General features: G+C 35.2%; 1 protein-coding gene across 1 annotated transcript; it reads right to left on the reverse strand.

Moving 5' to 3' along the window:
- Positions 1-9,467: 9,467 nt before the first annotated feature.
- Positions 9,468-16,170, reverse strand: LOC114720844 (DNA repair protein RAD5B). Its single transcript, XM_028906567.1, has 18 exons — positions 15,144-16,170; positions 14,831-14,964; positions 14,410-14,545; positions 14,281-14,334; positions 13,767-13,907; positions 13,513-13,664; positions 13,306-13,390; positions 13,034-13,222; positions 12,683-12,826; positions 12,448-12,600; positions 12,255-12,322; positions 12,016-12,138; positions 11,821-11,920; positions 11,571-11,683; positions 10,764-11,325; positions 10,605-10,676; positions 10,400-10,498; positions 9,468-9,807 (listed from the first exon to the last, which is right to left on the reverse strand). The coding sequence occupies exons 1-18, from the start codon at positions 16,140-16,142 to the stop codon at positions 9,685-9,687; spliced, it is 3,447 nt and encodes a 1,148-aa protein (XP_028762400.1). The 5' UTR covers positions 16,143-16,170; the 3' UTR covers positions 9,468-9,684.
- Between the last annotated feature and the right edge of the window lie 1,320 nt (positions 16,171-17,490).

A 17,490-nucleotide genomic window follows, 5' to 3' on the forward strand; every position in this document is an offset into this window, starting at 1 on the left:
ATGGAATGAATAGAAAATTATTTATTTAATATATTTAAAATATGTAATTTATATTATTAATTTTATATTTATATATTAGAATTTATAATACGATTTTAATATATAACGTTTATTTTTAATTTAAATTATTTTTTAATTTATTATTTTTTTTTTATGATAGATGTTCCATAGTTATTGTTCATTAAAAGAGATTACAGGTTACTATCTTACTTTAAAATGTAAAGAAGTTTCTTAATAAATAGCCTATTTTTGTAATTGTAAGTAAATGATTATTCTACTACTTTCTTTTAAAAAATATATACATAATTGAATTAAAAAATAATGATATTATGGAGTTAATTTAGTTTTACAATTCATTTTTGTTTAATTAATAATTATATTATTTGGGAAGCAGAATGTATCATAAAAAAGAGTTTGTGTGTATATTTGCAAATAGACGAATTTTTAATGGCCCAGTCGGTGCAACATTTGAGTGTGATAGAGTGAAAGTAGTGAAAGTTGATCCAAATATTACATTGGATAGATTGAAAGAAGTTATTGGACGAAAGCTACAACTTTCTCCCAATGAAATTTTCACAAATCTAATGTACAAATATCCTACGTGCATAAATCCACCACAATACCAAGCATGCAATCTAGAAGATGATTCGGATGTACAACAAATGTGGCAAGTGAGCCGTCAATTCTCAACTCAATTAACATGTGCAAAGTTATATGCAAATATAGGTGACTTGGAAGATGTTGGTCATATTGAATCACAACTAATGGACAACAATGCTGGAAATACTCTTCCATCAAGTAGCAATCAGCTGAACATTATAGAAGAAGAATCCATGTTTAGCGATCAGATGGAAAATCTTCACCCATTTGAACTTCCCCAAGATAGTATCAACAATGGGCCATCTTGCTCTATTCCTCAAATAGAAGATACTATGGGTGAATTTGAGGACGAAGATGAATATGATTTTTATTTAAATATTGGTGATGGGAATGATCATGATGACAATGATGAGCATGACGAGATCAACCAGGATAATGAGCTAGCATCTGCTTTCTTCTCGCATATTAATGTTGAGTTAGCTATGGCTCTTGAGTTCAGTGAATTAGAAGAAATTCTACCTTTCAGTTATAATAAAGAGTTACATATCAGAAAGATGTTTAGCAATGTTCGTGTTTTGAGATGTGTGGTCAAGTTATACTCTGTTCGAGTTCATCACACATTCAAAGTCTATTATTCATGTAAAAAGTATGAAAAGTATCAATGCATTAACTATGTGAAAGCTGCAATTGGAGAGTAAGAGCTTGTACGAAGGAAAACAGAAACTTTTGGCAGATTACAAAATATGGGGGCCCCCACACATGCTTAAGCACATCACTAACTCAATACCATCCAAAGTTAGATGCTAATGTTATATCATCTTGTATCATAGCAATGGTAACTGACAAGCCAAATGTGAAAGTATCTCAAATTATAGAGAGGATACAATCCATGTTTGGTTTTATAGTATCATATAAGAAGGCTTGGAATGCAAAACAATTAGCTATTTCTATTGCTTTCAAGAATTGGGAGATTTCATATTCCTTATTCCTAAGGTGGTTGGCCGCAGTACAACACTTCATACCTAGATCATACGTACAATTTTTAAATAAATAGTGCTCCCAAGTCAATGCGAATGGAGAACCAGTTGAAATGTTTCGCTGTGTGTTTTGGGCATTCAAGCCATGCATTGATGCCTTTCCACACTTGAAACCCATTATACAAGTTGATGGAACATTTTTATATGGAAAGTATAAGGGCACGTTACTGATGGCTATATCACAAGATGGTGACAGAAATATTGTGGCGCTTGTAATTGCGGTAGTTGAAGGGGAGACAAGATCAGCTTGAACATGGTTCTTATATCATGTGCATCTTTGTATTGTAAAAGATAGAATAGAAATTTATTTAATTTCATATAGACATCGTTCAATTTTGGCTGCAGTTTCTGATCCTCAACATGGATGGTAGCCACCACATGCACATCATGTTTTTTTGTCTACGTCATGTGGCCTCTAATCTTCCCAAAGCACATGGAACAAATTAGCTAAAAGAAAAATTTATAAATAATAGTGAGATTTCTTGTGTTTTTTAATGATACAGTAACTCTAATTTTATGATTATTTTTAACAAGTTAGTAACTAATTGTAGGGTATGCGTATGAACGTCATGTTTTTGACCAGCAATTAGCAAAGATAATATTGTAACATGCATCTGCTACTAGATGGATTGGAACCATCCCCAAAGAAAAATGGTCACGTGCATATGACGTTGAAGGTCGATGTTATGGATACATGACAACTAACCTTACAAAGTGCATGAATGGTGTATTTAAAGGTGTTCGAAGTCTACTAATAACTGGTTTAGTTAAGGTGACCATGTATAGAATTAACAACTATTTTGTAAAGCGTGCCCAACAAGTTCATGCACAAATTGCAGCTGGTCAAGTGTTTTTTGAGACACTAATAAAGAAGTTAGACATAGTAACACAAGGTGTATCTGCATGTGTTGTTTGAGAATTTGATAGAATATCAACGTCATTTGAGGTTATGGAGCCTTACAATATTCAACTTCATCAATTTCATCGTTGTTGCAAGGTTAACTTGATTGATAGAAAATGTGATTGTGGAAAATTTCAAGTAAAAAAGTTTCCATGTATGCATGCTGTTGCGGCTTGCTCATAAGTAGGCATTAACCATTTGCAATATGTTGATCCTGTTTTTATATTAGAAACTATGCAAATGGCTTACAGTAACAACTTTCATCCAATAGGAGATGAGACTTACTGGCCGCAAATTGATTGCCCTACTCTAATACCTGATCCATCAATGATTAGAGATAAAAGCCGTCCTCATTCAAGTCGCATACATAATGAGATGCATTGGACCACACCCAACCCACCCAACAAATGTGGATTATGTAGAGAAATTGGTCATAATCGCTCTACTTGTCCCCAAAGTGTGACATCCAAACAATAAATTATGTATTTTGCTTATGTAAAAAGAAAATTATACACATGAAAATGAAATGTAAATGGTTTTTGTAATTTTTTATATTATGTGAATATTTATTTGTTATGTTGTGTTTAGATATTTGAAAATGGCACAATATCCAGAAGAAGTCATTAACCCTGGTCCAGAGGATGACTCACTTTTGTACTTATAAGCTCAACAGATTTCGCAACAAGTTTGGAATGAAAATGTAAGTAATCTATCTTAATTAATGCTTATTAATTCTATGCTTTAATACTAACTTTTTTTTTCCTCTATAGGTTTCTCGAATCCTACACACTAGACGAGCCATGCATGCTAATCGAATGATTGAGCCACCTAATCAGATACTTTAATATCTTAGATTAGCTGGATTTTATGGTGTTGCGCGAGTAGGGCAATTTGATTACGACCAGAGTTTGGTCTCAGCCCTTGTTGAGAGGTGGTGTCCTGAGACTCACACATTTCATACTACATGTGGAGAGTGCACGATAACGTTAGAGGATGTTGCTATATAGTTAGGCCTTCTTTGTGTAGGAATGCCTGTCATTGGGAAAACTGACTTTAATTGACAAGATTTTTGTGAATGGCTTCTAGGGATTAGACCACCTATAGATAGAATACTTGACAACAACTACTTATGAATTGGTTGGAATAGCACTTTAATCACTTACCTGATGATGCAGACAATGTACAAGTTCAACAATTTACTCGTGCATATATTCTCAGGTTGATTAGAGGATATCTCATGCCAGATAGATCGTGTACTAGGGTGAATTTGATGTACTTTCCACTACTTTATAATCTAGAAGAAGTTGGAAATTTTAGTTGGGGTTCAACAGTTTTAGCTCACTTGTACAGAGAATTATGTAATGCTACTAATCCAACTGAAGATGGGATTGGAAGGTGCTTATCATTATTACATTTATGGGCATGAGATCATTTTCCTATGCTAGCACCACAACAACTTATATCTCCAAATCCACAGTCTAATATCTGCCCTCTCTTACCTCCTTTGGGTTTCAAGTATGCCCAAATCACACAACAAATATTTCATATGTACTTATTATTGAAATTTTACAAATTTTAACACTATTTTTTTGTTTTTGATAATGCTAGATGGAAAAATGTAGGACAAAATCCTCGTCCATGTGCCACGTCCTTATGCCAATATAAGAGTCTCCTTGATAGAATGACCGATGATGACATAATTGGCAGCATATGAATCTTCTAAAATGTGCCAATTGATTCTAGAATATTGCTTGGCAACACCTAAAATTTGGCTTGCTTTAGTTCCTCTAATATGTTTTCATATTATAGAATGGCATCACCCTGATCGTGTACTAAGACAATTCGATCGTCAACAACCTATTCCTATCATGCCTGTTCATTTAGAAAATTACCATACAATATAGCTACGTGGCAGAATAAGCACAAATTCGACTGAACAATACTCAAACTTCATTGAAGCATGGAATAGATGGCCACATACTATTGTTGATGCTCCTTTGGCACTTGGTGAACTTGATTGAACATCTGAGTACATGCAATGGTATTGGAGACATACAAGACGATGGATCCAGCATAACATCTTACTCGCAGTTAGAGAACAACGATTTAATATGAATTCTCAACCATCTCTACCAACAGTTAAGCTGCCTCGTCCACAAATTTCTTGAGATAGACCAAGCAAACAGCAAGGTGGTTACTTGTCTACTCAACCACCAATTGTAAATGAAAATTTAAGTGAACAAGAGCCTCAAAATTTTAGTCATTCTGATAACATACCAGTCTTATCAAGCCCTATCACCTCTTCTAATCCAACTCATTTTTACCCTCATCACATGCCATCATCATCGACATTATCCCATTCTGACTTACCCAATCCTCCTCAATTTCAGTCATTCATGTCCTTATTTGATGATCCTGCATTATTTATTGATCAATATAACACTTCTTCTTTTGAGCAAGGTGATCCATCAAATGAGGCATTTGTCACTCCTCGACAATCAATTTCTTTAGTCGAATCATCTTGGTTTGATTTAAATACGCTAACTATGTAGACAAATGAGACATTAGATCAAACTCAAGAAGTAAATATACAACAATGACCACAGCATGCACGGAGGAGACCAAGATGTTGCACTGAGAGTCATTATTTGTGAGGTAAATTAATTCTTATTTTGTTAATGTCAATTTAATTGTTATTTGTTATTAATTTTATAACACTTAATCATTACTTATTTTCTTTAATCACTTTTTAATTAATATAATATTAATTATTACTATTATCATTATATAATTATTAACTCATTATTCTAATGATATGATCATTATTAACATCCTTGTAGGAATACTTATTTGGTGAGAGATTGTGAAGAAGTTGTTCAAATGCTGATGAAATTTAAAAATTGTTCACACCAAGATGAATTTCAGCTAGACGGAAAACAAGGTTTATTGGAGAAATTGTTCTTACTAAGATTAACTTTAAAAGTTATTCAAGCCAAGATGAAGTTCAGCTGCATGGGAACCAACGTTTATTGAAGAAATTGTTCTTATTAAGATGAACTTTTAAAGTTGTTCAAGCCAAGAACAATTTTGAGTGTAGTATTTTGGGAAATAATTCCCACTATGTAGCATTTGAAGATTTTTTTTTTCTGTTTGCAGCATTTTGGTAAAAATTCCCCAAGTAACACAGAGTTGGGTCCGATTCTAAAGCCCAAAACATGCAAAATATAAGCCCCTTTTCACTCCGTTAAGTGAGGAGAAGGCTTTTGATGAGTGAGAATACATTATTAGTTTTGGACTAGAAGCTGAGGATCAAATAAAATATGAATTTGATAGATTTTTTTTCTAAAAATTCATGGAGGAGATTATCATATTTCCACAATTCAATTAGATGCGAAATCTAGAAATTTTCTCAATATACTATTTATTTTTAATAAATCTATAATTAATATCTAATTAATCTTAATTAATTATTAATTAAATATAAATAATATTAAATAAAAATTATTCTATTGAGAATTTTAGAATTTTAGTTATAATTTCAGAATAATTAAATAAAAAGAATGCCGAATGCCTTATATAAACAGAATCCATACTATATACTCATATGCTAAAACAAAATACTCATGCGTGAGAGACAATGAATGACTACTCTATATTGATGGGAATATTTGGGAAAGGAAGGAGCACTTTGCGTGTGGCTAGAAAAGGCAGAAGTATAGTCTGGTCAAAAATAAAAAAACTAAAAACGCATAGAACCCACGTGGAATGTAAGAGAAATGTGTGTAGTGAGTCCCACTGAAGTTGTTCAGACCAAGAACAACTTTCATTTTGTGATATGGGTCCCACTGAAGTTGTTCAGACCAAGAACAACTTTCATTATTTTGTAATGTGGATTCCACTGAAGTCGTTCTTACCCTGAACGACTTTTGTACAAATTTAAACTTGTTCTCCGTCTAAACCATTTCAGGTGTAGTATCTAAGTAAATATTTTTTATCTTATAGTATATGAGTAAATTTTTTTACTGTTTGTCGTGTCTGGATAAAAAAGCCACTATGAGAGACTCAAAAGGGTTTTGACTAGCAACCCCACCGGCTTTTTTGAAAATGTCGGAATGCTAGGGTCTTCAAGAATGAACACACTACCACGTTGTCCGTGGCAAATCATGCTGGAGCCGTCCTAAACAGTTTCAACGAGGCAAGGGAGAAGCTTCAGCGAGTGAACTTACGAGGCATTAATCAACAAGATGCTGGGGATCGGATAGCCATTTGGAGGGAGATGGCTGGGTTCATCTCCACGTTGATGGAGCATTTTCCACGCAATTGGGCAAGCTGGTTATGGTGGCCTCATCAAAGACTAGAAAGAGTCAATTCTGGAAGCTTACGTGCTTAACCTTGGCAAGGGTGATTCTCTTTTGGCTGAATTATGGGCCTGTTTCGTAGGACTTGGACGTGCTTGGGAAGAAAACTATCGACAAGTGTGCTTGTGAAGTGATTGCTTTGAAGCTGTGAAGCTGATTAAAGAAGGCAGCAATGTAATGACTTACACATACATGATTGCCATGATATCCTTAGTAGGGATTGGCTTTGTTGACATCTATTGTTGCAGAAGGAATCAATAATGCGAGTTGACTTCCTAGCTAAAAGAGCTCTCGACCTCTCCCCTAGCTTCCACGTGGTACCCCTTGTTGATCTTGGCCCTATCTTTTCCGGCCATCTAGATTAGTTTCTTTAGTTTTCGCCTCTATCAGAAAAAAGAGAGAGAAGAAAGAGAGTATCTATTTTTTTTATTATTTTTATAAATCCTAAGTACCATATCTCATTCTTATAAATCATATTTTTATTTTATAATTTGCTTGATCTATTAGGCTCAAGTTTCTCTTGTTCAGTGTGTCATAATTTTCTTAGTCATGTTTCTTTATGATTTCCTTGTCGTATTTAACTAGGTGAGGTTTGATTCAACGGTGGTTGTGGAGCTGCTCTCAAGCTAAAAAAAAAACATATGCACTTAAGAGAGTGTTTGAATGAAACTAAACCATGGTTTGACTAATCGCTTTTAGAGAATAGATTTTGAAAAAATAGATTTTGTGAAGAAAGATTCTGATAAAGTGAAAGTGTTTGGATAATTGTTATCAGAAACACTTTTTATATGTGCAAATTACTAAAAAAGGCACAAGTTAATATGATAATTACATAAAAGATAGATTTTATAATATATTTTAATTTGAAAGAATAAAATTGTTAATAATATATTTTTACCAACATAATTAATTATATATAAGATAATGTAATCAATAAATAATTAATATGTATATATATTTATAAAACATAAGATTAAGTATGTTTATAGAAAAATAATTGAAGGGTGTTAAAGTCATATTACTATTAGGATCTACTATAACAAGCACAATCATACTCTCCAATTTGAGCCAGAAGCAGAATGGATTCACTTCTTCTGAAACCATAATTTTTGCCCAAAATTGTGGTTTGCTGATTTTTCCCTCTATTTGGCAAATTGGTTTGGATCCCAAAACCATAGTTTCAGGTATTTGCTAAACAGGCTCTTAGACTGTGTTTGACAACTTTGAAAAGCACTTAAAAAGTGTTTTTACGTAAATTGAAATAAAATTTCTCTTATATATTTACTTCAAATTTCATAAAATCACTTTTTTTTTGTAAACAATTTTTCAGAAAAGGGTTGGACTCACCCACGATCTAAGAGCAGGGCACCTAACACTTAATCCACTGGGCCTATCCTTACGGGCACAGGAACATGACAAGCAAGCTTTTTTTTTCCTAGCCCAATAGGTAGAAATCTCCTAACTTTACTATACTGTGGTGATACCTCTCTCAATGCCGCGATTGGAGCTACAACAAATTGGCACTCCCTAGGATCAAACTCCTCCTTTTGATGATAGAGTTCGACCCCTTTGCCAACTGAACCCACAAACGAGGGGTATAAAATCACTTTTAAAAACCTAATTCAAATACCATTTAATGAATAATTATACAGGCTGAACTTATTGATGTGGCCCATTTGGCTTGTGTTTACAAGAGACGATTCGACACATTAACCCATGAAGGGGGTAATTGGGCCCTTAAAATTATGGCCTGTCGAGCTATCAGCAAGCGTGGCCCAATAAATAGTTTTCCTCGACCCATATTCCCAACTTGATTGGATTTTATAGTACTTCTCCTGTTCTTAATATAAAATCCAATTCTTGAGTTAGTTTTGGTCCTAAATATAAGACTCATTTTTTATATTTATCAATTTTTTTTAAATTACCCCTATAAATATTCCGTCAATCATAATCAAGTAGAAGATGGAGAAAGAGTATTAAGAAAGATGATTATAGTGTTTTAAGAAAAATGTGTCACTTTTTTTATAATTAACTAACTCACTTAACTTTCCTAATCGAATCAAGTTAGTTAAATAGATTTTATATTAAGAACCGAAAGAGTATTTAAAATTGAGTCATCGATAGTCAATAGTACACAGATTCCCTGCTATAACTATTGATTAGTAATAATAAAATACAACTATTTTAAAACTACTTTCCAACCATATTAATGTAATTTTAGCGTGAACAGATATATCTACTCTAAAATACTGTCTGAGTGATTTTTCCCCCAAATATCCTTGTCCAAGGAAATTGGTTTTTAATTTTTTTTTTCTCAGTAACAAACTTGATTTTGAACTATAAAATCCCATTTGTATCAAAACCGTTATTTCTAAAACGAGCCCCAAATGATCTCAATGATGTTATATTCTCAAGGAAAAAAAAATCTGTTTTCTGTGAAACAGGGAAAAAATTCTAAAGTCCTGCAAAATATCAGCAATTTACTTTTAACATATTTGTAATAATAACTGCAACCGAAATGATAATGATGCCCTTGAAACTCAGTTATGTTTCTTAAAATTGATCCTTCTATTGCCCAAAAGATTTACAACCCAGTGAGCTTACTTAGCTCTTTCTTCAATAACTAGTCATTAGTAAAAACTAAAAGCCTCCTCTCCTCAATGATCAGAACCTACCTCTATATGTACAAAAGTTAGTAAAAATCATAACGCAAGGTTTTCTAACAAAAACTAGAGATCTCTACATCCCTTTTAAGTTATGATTCTAATTTAAGATTTCATCAAGTCTTTCAACTGAACAGCATCATGAGGTCTTCAATCCTGGTTGACCGAACCTCATCATCTGTGAGGGCTCCAGATATCATCTTCTGCTTCTTAGCCTGCACTTGTTGCAGCCTCTCTTCCACCGTATCCTTTTGTTAGTTTCAACAATGCACATAATATTCAAGTCAGTCTTCAATCAGAAATAAGACAGAAGAAAAAGGCTGTGGTGTTTCCAGACAACTGAACCAACAAAAAACTAGGAAGGAATCAATTGTATAAAAGGGAAAGAGAAAAGGACTTTGTCCGACTACTGTAAGGAAAAACTTGGGCGATATGATCCATCATTGTCAATCCAGTTAGTTCAATCAATCGCAAATCGGACACAGAAGAAAAAGGTTAAAGATGTTTCTGGGCAACTGAACTAACAAGATTTAAGGAATATATAGGAAATGCTAAACAAAAACCTGATCCGTATGATCCTACAGACAGTAGAATTAGAGACCAAATTCAAACCCAGAGTAAGTGATATTTGGCAGGTTCAAGTTAAATGACACTTCTACATTGTTTACCTAAAAGCTGTATGGCTATGGCACTTCATTGGACTAGCTAACGAGGGAGAACACAGTCACAGTAATAGAACTTTCTGGTCAATTCAAGAAACCTCCATAAAGCCAAATTACAATCTACACCAGTTTAGACATCTTGGATTGACATTGTCAGTGAAAAGAAACATTAGCTCACCTTGACAATGAATCTTTTAACCATAACTGTTCGCTTTTGTCCTATACGATGGATTCTCATGACTGCTTGCTCTTCAACCGCAGGATTCCACCAAGGATCCTAGATATTCAAGAACCGAAAACATGAACAAGTATAAAGAAACTTACCACCAGGTAAGTTACCTTATGAAAACATAACTCTGCATGTTGAACAAACATAAACTTACCATGATGAAAACATTTGAGGCTGCAGTCAAGTTCAAGCCCACACCACCAGCTTTAAGTGACATTAACAAAACCTGAAAATCGGGTATAATAAAAAAAATAATTCAGTAGCTATCATTACAGTTTGAAAGAGGGGCTTGGAATTCATTTATGTTCTTTACCCTTTTCGAGCTTGACTCATTAAACTCCTTCAAAACTCTTTCCCTATTCTTTTGTTGCAGACTCCCATCAAATCTAAAATACCCAATTCCTTTCTTCTTCAAAGCAATCTCCAGGAGGTCCAAAAAGGCAGTCCACTGGCTGAACACAATGCTTTTTTCAGCAGGGCGATTTTGCCGAATGTCTTCCAAGTTTTTCAAAAGCTCTGAAACCTTGGTAGACTCCTTCCAGTCCTTCTCAACATCAGAAACCAAGAACTGATTCTCAAACGGACAATTGATTAGATCAGTTCTGTTTAGCATCTGACGACAGATAGGGCAAGGACCACTGATTTGGGTACTCCAGCTGGAAAATAAGCATTCCCTGCACATTCTGTGCGCACATGGGGCGAACACAGGATCATCTGCAGATTCTAAGCATATTGGGCAGTCTAGTTTTTCACCCTTGCGAAGAGCCTCTATGGCCTCTATAACATATGCACGCTGATTTGTAGAATTAGAGTTGAAATCGAGTAGTCTTTTTGCGAGTATGTCAAAGTCCACAGGTTTCTTTGAATCACTTCGGCTGCATATTTAAAGCCAGTTTTCATCATAAAGAGAACAGGGAACGGGTGGAAAACATTATGTAATAGCCATGAAGTTCCAGTGCTTAAAAAACAGAATTATATGACATTATATGTCTATCAGACACAACATGGCACCTCATGCTGCACCAAGACCTATTTTGTCATATGGTATCTTGTACAATGCTTCTTTGAGTAAAATTTACGAACTTACAAGCTCGCATTTTAACGTGTTTGCCACACCTACCTTGTGATCAGAAATGGATGGTTACAACACTGTCTCAACCGCAATAATAACCCAAGAATGTTGGCATAGTTGCTGAGAACATTTCCTTGCCCAACATACTGATCGAATTGATGCTGTTCATGTGACAGAAAAATTTTGAGGTGAGTCTAATTTTGAACTTGGGCTCCAATTCCAAGTATATTTTCATCACATTATGAGAAAAACGAAAGTGAAACAAAAAGGATATCAGTGATAGCAGTGGAAAACTTACTTTAGATTTCCTGAAGAGGGCATTATATAATTCAGCTTCAGCTGCTGACTGTTCACACTCAACTAATTCAGTGTGAGCTGGTGGAAGAACAAGTATGGGCCTGGATACCATGACATATTGAACGTCAATATGATGAAAGTTTTAAACATGTTGCAGAGGAGAAAGACCCAGTTTATTTGCAGTGAGAATGATCACCTTCCGCACTTGTCCTTTGTTTCCTTTGTTCTTCTTAACATCAATGGCTTCAAAATAGCCTTGACTAATTTCAAGCCTCGAGGATCACCATTCTCACAAGGCCGTTGAACCAATTTATTAAACCTACGGAGATGCAAAGCATAATTTATAAAAAAAAAAAGGGCAAAATAGAGTACAGCTACATAAGCTACACTTTTCTTTAATGTCAACCACAAGTTATCAATAGCATTTCGTCATACCATGCAAAATTGCCCCATGGCTGAACATGCAAGAAGCACAAGAGGCTGAATAGGTCTTCCAAGCTATTCTGCAATACATAACATGTATTTCATAAATGAGGCATATCAAGGTGAACTCTTTTAACCAGTAAGACAGAACCTCTTCGTAATAATTAATTAATGATTGCACAAGGCACTAATAAACAAGGTAAACCTGTAGAGGAGTTCCAGTAAGACACCAACGGCAGTGTGAGGTCAGTGTAAAAGAGGCTTGTGCAGGATACGATTTATGGGCTTTAATGGAATGAGCTTCGTCTAGGACCACCCTATGCCAGTTGACCCTGTGGTAAATGCTGTTCTCTCCATACTGTTTCAAAAGCCATTTGTGAGGAAACTTTTCTATGCAAATAATAGAAATTGAAATAAGGATGAGGCAACATCGTATTTACAGTTTTATATGCATCTCCAAGGACACGATATGTTGTTAAAACAACATCATGCGCTGAGATCACCCGAGGATCATTTGTTCTATCCCCACCGTAGTGAACAAAAATGGATAAACTTCCTGGCTTGGAATGGATTTCAAGCTCGTCCTGTGGAATGCAATGAGACTCTTGATAAGCTATCTAATCAGAAAATAAAATCCCACCCTTCCAAAATATAAAATTCCTAGGAAGACAGAAAGATGCAAATGGAAAATTACAGTACACAAGCGAAACTTGAAAATTTTATAGTACAGACATCATTGGTTCGGCATTTGACCCATTTTTATTTAATATTTCAAGACAAGGGAAACTTACCTTCCACTGACCTAGCAATGCCATGGGACAAACAACAAGAGTGCCGCCATCAACTTTGAATGCAGGGTCACTATGAGAAACTTGGCCCCTCTTCCTCGAAAGACCAGCATTATCTCCTCTCCCTTGTCTCGCAAGAATTAGAGCAATAGTCATGACAGTCTTCCCAAGTCCCATAGCATCTGCGAGAATCTACAAAGTAACGATTTTGTAGTCAGATAAATTGTTCAAACTGAATGTAAATTGTAGTGTATTTAAAGGCAAGGCAATCTCACTCCTCCTCTTGGCAATCGAAATGCAGGTGGGAGCTTAGTTGTTGCTTCCCCTGTGAAGTTGTTTACGTAAATAATGGGAGCCGTCCTGCAAGAGACCATTTGAGGTCAGGTTGCACATATATAATTGACCAAACACATAGCAAACAAGAATACTTGATTTCCCATTTTTCTCTCTCATTTCCCCCATTATCTTTCTATTTTACTTACATATCATCTATACGATAGGCTGCCCAGCAAGGATGAAGAGTATTTTCAGCATTCTGGGCATTAGTTCCTTTCTCTAGTTCTGACATCCAATACAGTGCTTGTTTCTGGTAAGGCTTTAGATCACACATCAGCGTGCTTGGCCCTTCCATCTCCTGAAGACATGAATTACACAATGGTTGATGGTAAATCAAGAAATATTAGCCAATCAGAAGATAAAATCATAATTAATTAGTCAACCAATCAAAGTTCTATACCTCCAAGTCGTAGACTTCAGATGCTCCAACAAGCTTATTCAAAGATGACTGTGACACAGCTTGTTCATCGTCTTGATCGGGAGGACAACCCTTTCTCCGTTTCAAGACGGGCAAATCTGAAGCAGCTTCATCTGTGTTACCCTGTAGCATCACATTATCAGGCTTCTGGTAATCAGACATTGCTTATAGAACGGGTTTCTTGTGCCTTAACCTAAAATAACTTCATATACTGAAGAACATCTTAAAAACCAGTGATAAGATTCACACATGTTGGACAAGAAATCTATTGAATGAAAAAAGCATTAAGGAAAGACTAGGTAGACAATTTGATGAAACTTCATTGCTTTGTTATACCCTAAATGCATGCAAGCATGACAGTTCATACATATGTTGACCACAATGATTCTTCGGTAAATGACTTGCAGAATCGCAAGCTTGACCATATTCAAGCATTAAAACAATTTATGAAAACATCAAATAAAATGAGAGGGTTATAGTTAACAATTATACATACCCTGATACTGAACAAACGTTTCCTAGAATCAAGTTCCTCTGGGGTAAAAGCAGCCTGATTTAAGATCATAGAAACACATTAACAATCCATCACAGGAAAAAGAAACGTAAACTGTAGAAAGGTCCATACATTCTGATATGGCTTCATTCCAATCAATTTGAACACCGCGGGAAGAGGATAAACAGAAGGGTCAATATAAGTAGAGCCATCAAGCTTCCATGAAGTATTGACTTCTGAAGTGAATGCAGAGTGGTGAACGTAAAAGCTGCAAAAGTCATCAATTAAATTTTTATCAAGATGGAATAACAAAATGACTAAGTTTTTCCCCCTCCTTTTCAGCGGTTCTAAGACAGTACAAAAGTACACAAAATATGCATCTAAATTTTATATATCTTATTGTGTCACTGTGAGCGTGCTTTGTATCATATTCAAATTATTACAAGTGATTTTAAATTAATATGCTAAAAACAATTCAAACTGAAATGGCCAAATGGAACTAGAATAATTTTATTGGTTAAGAGATTCTCAACCAGAAGACTCGGAACTTTACCTTACACACACCAAGACGTCTTGCATCATTTGTAAGACAGGTGGCGCAGCTACACATCGACCTCTAACCTTGATCCTTGCAGAACGAACAAGTGGGACAACCTCTTTAGCCCATTCCATAGGAACCCGTCCAACCTATGTTGAATCACAAACTCGACGCTGTCAAGTCTTATATCTTCGTTTTTATTCCATATGTAGAAAAATCACCACTATTTATATCAAAATAATTATACAAGCTAATAAAATTTAAAGGAAAAAACAAAATCCAGGTCAAAAAAAGGAAAAAAATATAGATAGTCAAAAAATAAGCCAACCTCTCCGGAACGCTTGGTTGAAATGCGAAGAATCCATTTTGAGTTTTGTTTCGCAAATGCAGATCGGAAATCGAAATGTACAATCTCATTGTCCACTAATTTCCTCCCTTTGGTAGTTGAAAGTGCAGTGATTATTGTCCTTCCCACTAAAAACCAGTCTGGTTCTCCTGGAAAGTCCCCATCCTCCACGTTTGCAGGTCTAGGTTCAACCTTTTCCTTTTTCACCTGCGAGGATTTCTGAAAACATGGAAAGGAACCAACTTCTTTGAGGATTTTCACTTCATCGTTATCAGGGATAGCCACTTCTTTCTTCTCAGAGACCTTATTCACAGAAGCCAAATCCTGCATTGCTTTCGAACGCTCAACCGGGACTGATGGTTGTTGTTCCTCAATGGACTTTAGATATTCTTCCTTTGACATAACTTTTGCATCTGTAGCCTTAAGGAACTCTTCATATCCAGCTTCCCATGAAGATTTCCGAGTACCGGTAGACCCTTGCATCTGGGTTTGGGTCATTAAAGACCTAGAAACATCAACATCCACTTTTTCTTCCACAGAAACCTGCATCTCAGGCTCCACATTGATTTCTTCCTTCGCTTCCTTCTTCACATTCAAGTCCTCGAGTGGTCGTGTCACTTCATGAGAATCATCGGAACCATTTTCTGCTTTCACTGGGTTTTGATTGTCAATCGCCAAATGAACGGGTTCCTCTTTGACCTCGCTCTTCAGACTCATTCCATTGGACATAACCGAGTCATCGAACCCCTCTTGCTTTATCGGCGTCGGTGCCAAAACCCTCGAGCCAGTGCTAGTAGCGGCCCGAACCACCGTGACGGGCCGGGCTAGAAACCCGGGATTGTTGTTGAGGAACTCCACGGCAGCGTCCACGTCGAACCAAGATTCCGTCAGAGCGAGGCGAACAGCCGGTTCAGGAACCTCGAAACTGAATCTTGACTGTACTTTCTTGATCGACTCGGGCAAAGAATCTACCTCCATCATGCAGATAATAGCATTCAGCAAAAAGTTCGAATATCACAGAGGGAAAAATTAAGACTTTAGAAAAGATAGTGAGAACCAAAAACTCAGAGGAAAAGAATCGAAAGGGAAGAAGCAGGAAAAATAAAAATAAAAAACCGGAGGAGACGATGAAGATGAAAATGAGCGTGGCGCTAAGAACTTGAAATTTATAATGGAGTCGAAGGGATTCAAAATGGCGCGAAACCAATTTTACCGGAGAGTTTAGTATATTATTATAATCATTTTTGGCGCGAAGGGCGGTAAACCATTTCTACCGTTGTCACTTTTGGAGGGAAATTATTGTTTAGTAATGGTCAAATAATTATATAATTATGATTAGGTTGGGAAGCTAATAAATACACCAATATTGCCAATATATGTAAATGGAGATTTTCATCATTTTCATTGTTGGATCCCACCACTCTTGTGATTTTTTCTCTTTTAATAAAATACAAGTTTTGCTCACACACACACACACACAACTTTTATGCCCTTGAATCACAATCTTCATTGAGTAGCCTGTTTTTCAGTAATTTGCTTTAAAGTTTAAACTTTTACTTTTGAGAAATTTTTTTTTTAATTTTTTGTTATCAATTACAAATAAAGTTACAAGCAAGATCGAATCCACAAACCCACATGTACATAGAAGCTCTCATGCCACCGAAATACTAAGCATTAGCAATTAAAAATTTTTGAGGCTTGCTAAGCATAATGTTTGCAAAAACAACTTTTATCCTAATTAATTTTTGCAATGTAAATATTAATTAGTATAATGTGATTTATGTTTGAATATTTTTCAAAAAAAATTAGTTTGAAAGAAACTTATCTCAATAATATATTAAAGTTAATTTCAAAAAATTCAAATTTGACAAAAAAAATCAAAAGCCGTAAATAAGAAAAGAAATTTTAAAATTTTAACATGACATCTAAGCAAAGAGTCATTTGTTCAAGTCAAACGATGTTAAGTATCTAGAAAATAAAGTGAGTTTGAAACTTCCCAACTTCATTTTGTTACCAGTATTACGCATTAACAAGAGACACTTGTCTGTAGCAGGAGCTATTGCCATTTACAAACTCTTCTAATGTCATCCACAGGGATATTGTTAACCTTTTTTCTTTTACTTGTGTGCAGGTAACTTCTCAAGATTCTAGGCACAGTTTATTTCTTAGTTCTTGTCTCTCTTTTACTTCTTATATCCAGTTATGCTCTTATATTGCCTTTGCCAAGTTTGAAGTCTCACTCTTTGAACTTTGGCTTTCTAACGCTTACATTTTGTAGAAGGGAGATAAAAAAGCAGGGTTTTAAAATTTTGAAGAAAAAAAAAGATGC

Source organism: Neltuma alba, unplaced genomic scaffold (genome assembly GCF_004799145.2).
Source record: "Neltuma alba isolate B1F8T4 unplaced genomic scaffold, ASM479914v2 tig00012000_pilon, whole genome shotgun sequence".
NCBI lineage: Eukaryota > Viridiplantae > Streptophyta > Magnoliopsida > Fabales > Fabaceae > Neltuma > Neltuma alba.